This window comes from Humulus lupulus, chromosome 4 (genome assembly GCF_963169125.1).
Source record: "Humulus lupulus chromosome 4, drHumLupu1.1, whole genome shotgun sequence".
Lineage (NCBI taxonomy): Eukaryota > Viridiplantae > Streptophyta > Magnoliopsida > Rosales > Cannabaceae > Humulus > Humulus lupulus.
The window spans coordinates 194,005,295-194,010,035 of record NC_084796.1 but is presented as its reverse complement, the minus strand read 5'-3'; the positions used below and the strand labels follow the sequence as shown (position 1 = coordinate 194,010,035).

The 4,741-nt window shown below is 30.9% G+C and overlaps 1 protein-coding gene across 3 annotated transcripts; it reads left to right on the top strand.

Annotated features, from left to right (window-relative positions):
• The first annotated feature begins 1,244 nt into the window (after positions 1-1,244).
• LOC133831087 (uncharacterized) lies at positions 1,245-4,367 on the top strand. 3 transcript variants are annotated; one of them, XR_009892386.1, is made up of 3 exons: positions 1,245-1,542; positions 2,995-3,041; positions 4,059-4,367. XR_009892386.1 is itself a non-coding variant. In XM_062261256.1 (3 exons), the coding sequence occupies exons 1-3, from the start codon at positions 1,328-1,330 to the stop codon at positions 4,192-4,194; spliced, it is 393 nt and encodes a 130-aa protein (XP_062117240.1). In that variant the 5' UTR covers positions 1,249-1,327; the 3' UTR covers positions 4,195-4,367. The 3 variants fall into 3 exon arrangements, 2 of the variants coding, with proteins under 2 accessions (XP_062117240.1, XP_062117241.1); XM_062261256.1 differs by having other exon boundaries at positions 1,249-1,542; positions 3,000-3,041; XM_062261257.1 differs by lacking the exon at positions 2,995-3,041 and having other exon boundaries at positions 1,250-1,542.
• The last annotated feature ends 374 nt before the right edge of the window (positions 4,368-4,741 follow it).

Below are 4,741 nucleotides of genomic sequence, written 5' to 3'. Positions count from 1 at the left end.
ATTAGTTAAATCCTTTTATTATAATTGATTTTAGGCTTAATTAGAATAAATAAAGGATAACTTACCATTTATCTTTATTGGGGTATTATGAGGGAATTAAAATAAAAAGGGAAGAGAGAAAATAGATAGCATTATGCTCTTTGTGGCTGCCGAAATTAGAGAGAAAGAGAGAGACGTGAGCTAGAGAGAGAAGGAGAAGAAGAAAGAAAGGAAGAAGAAGGAGAAGGGAGATTCAATTCTAGGGTATGTTTTTTGTTTATGCTTGTTTTTCGATTGATTCTAGTATTCTTGACTAGAGTTTGATTTTCTTTGTTTTCTCCTTCTTCTCATGTTGGTTTTCGAAAATCCTCGGCTTGAACATAGGGGTGATATAGTTTGAGTTTTGGTCACTTTAGGTGTTCTTGATTTTACAATCAAGAGGGGTAATGGATCTCTAACCCTAATGTTATGATGTTTCATGGATTCATGGATTGGTGGTTATATATATTTTTTTATGATGATGCATGGGGGAATCGAAATTTGAAATTTTGAGACCAATACCGACAGTTAAAAAGTGTCACTATTGACCCCAACGCCGACAGTTAATCCAAGACCAATGCCGATAGTCAAACGTTGTCGCTATTGACCCTAACACCGACAGTTAATAAAAGTCCAATACCGACAGTCATAAAATGTCGCCAAAATTCAAATAAAAAATTATAATTAATCAACAATAAAATTTTAAAAATAAACTAAATTATGTAAATATGTATTTATTAAAAACTTTTAAAACTATATATTTTTTTTGTTTCTAAATTTTTCATATTATTAACTTTTGTATTTATAATAATTTTTATATCAAATTTTAAATTAATTATTATATTAAGAGTAACAATACTTTAATTTAATTTTATAAAAAAATATTAATTACTAAATTGTAATACTCTTAGTTAAAAAAAATTATTTGAATAATTTTTCAAACCTTTTAATGATATTAAATAATACACATATAATATTTACAATTTTAGTTTTTTTTAAAATCATTACATAATGAAGTTAGCCGGTTAAAAAATTTTATTTGAATAATTTGTCAAACCTTTTAATGATATTAAATAGTACATATATAATATTTACAATTTTAATTTTAAAAAAAATCAATATATAATGATGTTAGCCGATTTCCAACCGCCTCCCTCCTAATCAAATTAAATACTCTTTAACATTACACCAACTCATCTTATTGAACAATTAATGAATATAAAAGTATTTTTAAAGTGTCCCAATTTTATTTTTTGCCTTGACCCCAACACTACTACAAAATAACCTCTCGGCTCTCTCTGTGCTACAAATGGCGGGGCTCGTGCGAAGGCTCAACGGAGCTGCAAGGGGTGCGATGGGGCTCGGCTGTGTTTCAGACGTTACAGAGAGGGTGCTCTCGATTGCGAAGGGCTTGCGAACAGTTGACTGCGACGGTGCTCAGGGTAACGACGTGGGTTGGGGCTCTCAACGGGGTTGGGCGGAGCGACATGGGTTGGGGCTCTTGACGGTGGCAGCTGCAACAAGGTGAGCGATGGGTCCTCCTCCATATTTGTAAACCCCTTCTTCATTCCTTCAATATTTTCATTTTTTTATTTTTTCTGTGTTTTGAAGAGTGCTTGCCTCCATTCACGATTTGGGTTTCTACGAGTTTTGCTCTGTTTTGGTTTCATTTTCTTTTATATTGATTTCTTATTTATTTTCACTTATCATGATGTGTTAGATTGATATGTGTCAGTTGCACCTATCATGATGCTTTAGATAATTAGTTTGCATGCTTGTGTTCGATGTTTATTTGGGATCAAAATATATTGATAGAGTTACCATAGTAAGATTGTATCAAGAAGAAGTTGTGATCCACTGCTAATATGGCTTTTCAAGTTTTTGATTTTGTTTTTATGAGAAGACTAGACTTTATATGGTTGTTAGTTTTAACTCTGAAAATCATTCAGAATCTAAAAGCTATAGAGGGTTATAAGAATCTCTTGAACACTGATATGGGAAAAGAACCAAACCATATAACTATTTGTAGACAAGATTTCTTGAAGCTGTTGTTGCCTACAAGAAGATAATTGGAATTAATGATATCTTGTGTTTTTAGATTATTAACTAATGATTAATAGATCATTGCAACTGTACGTTAACTATCTTCCATCTTAATGCATTTCATCAGTAGAATAAAGAGTTGAATACTTATGTGATATGTTTCATTGTAGATTTTATATTTGTTGGTGAATTGTGAAATTGTGCTTACACTTTATTGAAATGCTCTTATAAGAAATAAATACTGACTGGCAAAGAGCTGCAATTTGGTTGCTTGTTTCAATAGGCTCACATTTTCATGAGCAAGTAAGTGTGTTGTTGAAGCTTGTCCTGTCTACTTTCATAATAGGGTAGTTTTGGCGGTGCCCACACATTGAACAATAACGCTTATTGTTTTTAGTTTTCCTATTTGTGATTTGTCTCAACTAGTTTATAGCATATACATTTATATTCTTAATGTTGTATTTTACTATTTGTGGGTTTATCATTGTGGTTTTGTGAATAAATTAATTTATTTTGCTACGGTTGGGTGACTGACAATTTGAATTTGATTTTTAAAGCTATTATGGTTAATTACAAATGATGCACTATACTATGTCATTGTAAAGATTATATTAGTGACTCATTACTCATCTTATTTATTCTACTTTTGTTTAGATTTCTGATGTGCATCTTGCATATCTTAGTTGCTTTCTGATTGTTGCTTGTAGAGTGCTTATTATGTGAATGTAATTTTTCTTGATATGTAAATAACCTCATCTGTTGGATATAGAAAAAAAGAATGGATCGCTTGTAATATATATATATATATATATACTGTTTGCTCTATATTCTTTTTCTTAATTGTTTATTAAATATGTTGTGAGCCCTTAATTGCTCTAGAGTTTCATTATTGTACCAAGCTAAAGCCCTTCACAGTTGATTTGGTTTGTTTAGTATAGATGTCCAAGAAGAGCAATAGGTGATCAAGAAGTAAGGAACAGGTGAGTGAAAAATTGATTGACTTTAAAGCTTTTCATTTGGCTTTGAGTTATGAAATAAATTACGGCATCTTTAAACTAAAATATTAACAAGATGACTAAAGATATCTCAGTGAAAAAAGAGTTAAAATATATATGATGGTTGTATACTATGTATGAGTAGTGTGGCCGGGTAGTCCATATTGCTTTTATCTTATATGAACAGCACTTTTATTATAATAATTGTTTTGTACCTACTTGATTGCTTGCTTTTATTAGAAAAATATGAAGAGTTGGTTTTTTTAATTGATGGGAAACTTATGGAGACCATCAAAATCAAGAATTGTCATAGACATTATTGATGCTAAAACAAATTCTAGTAACATAACTTGGTGTAATAACAAGAGTGTTAGACTTGCGTCAAATGAACTGCTATTATGAGAAATTAAATGTCCTCGTGTGATATGAAACATACATTTTACCTTATTTTTTATTTTTATAATGTTGATAATAATGTTTAGGTTAATATTTTGATTGGACTTAAAGCATTGGTTTTATAGCTAATTGCAAGAGGTATGTTGTATCTTATTTTTTTATTTTAAATTTTAATCTTTTACAACTTTGAATAACTGCATAACTTTAGTGGAGTTTGAATATTTTATATATTCATCCGTAGTGAAGGAGATTCTGAGAATTTTGTGTTGTATCTATTTAGATGAAGATTGGATTTATGTTTTGTAGTTTTTTCCAAATGGTATTTGGCATTTTAACAGGACAAGCAAAATCGGCAATGCTTCACTAAATAGCTGCCAAGTTGTGAACCAAAATAGACAAAGCTTCATTGATTAATTACCTTGCATCTCTTCAAGTTGTGAAACTATTGAGTATGGAAAAATATTAAAAGAACAAGAGAGTAAACTTATGACTTGGACTAAGACATTGGTAGCAAGAGAGTTGTGTAACAATTGTGAGTACTACAATAAAAATCTAGTTATAATTTTTCATGTTTGGTGTATTATAATGTGATTTCTTATGTTTCAGGGATGATTTTAGAAAGAAATTCATGGCAGCTAATTCTTACTTTGGAAAGACTATTGGTGACGAGAGTGAGTACAAGGACAAGAAGAAGAAATATATGTTGTTTGACAATGAATTTAGTGTTTTATTTTATTTGTAATTTTTATTAGAATAAATGATTTCTTTTTGAGTGGTTAATTATTTACTTTGTAAATCTAGTTATATTGTAACGACCCAAATTTACTAATAAGGTTTAAGGGCCTTGATTAGTGTGCCGGGAGGACATAATTGGAATATATGTGATTTAATGATTTAAAGCATGTTATATGATTATTTGAATATTTGAGATGTATGACTATGTGCATTAGCATGCATGCAGGCCCTGAATAGGTTAGAATGGCATAATCGTAATTTTGGCATGTTGCGGGTGTAACTGTATATATATGTGATAATTGATGAGACCACATTATTATGTGGATATATCTGTGATTTGAGGCGATCCTAGTGAGCAGATTAGCGAAAAAGTCATGGCGGTGATTTATACCCGGCTCGGGGCGAGCCTAGGGGTATAAATGAGAATTTATTGGGGTCTATTTTGACATCGAAGAATAGAATTGGTGATTAATTAGGTATCGGGAAGTAAGCGGGAAGTATAAGAGATACTTGAGGAAATTAGCGGGGATTGGGTAAAATGACCAAAATGCCCC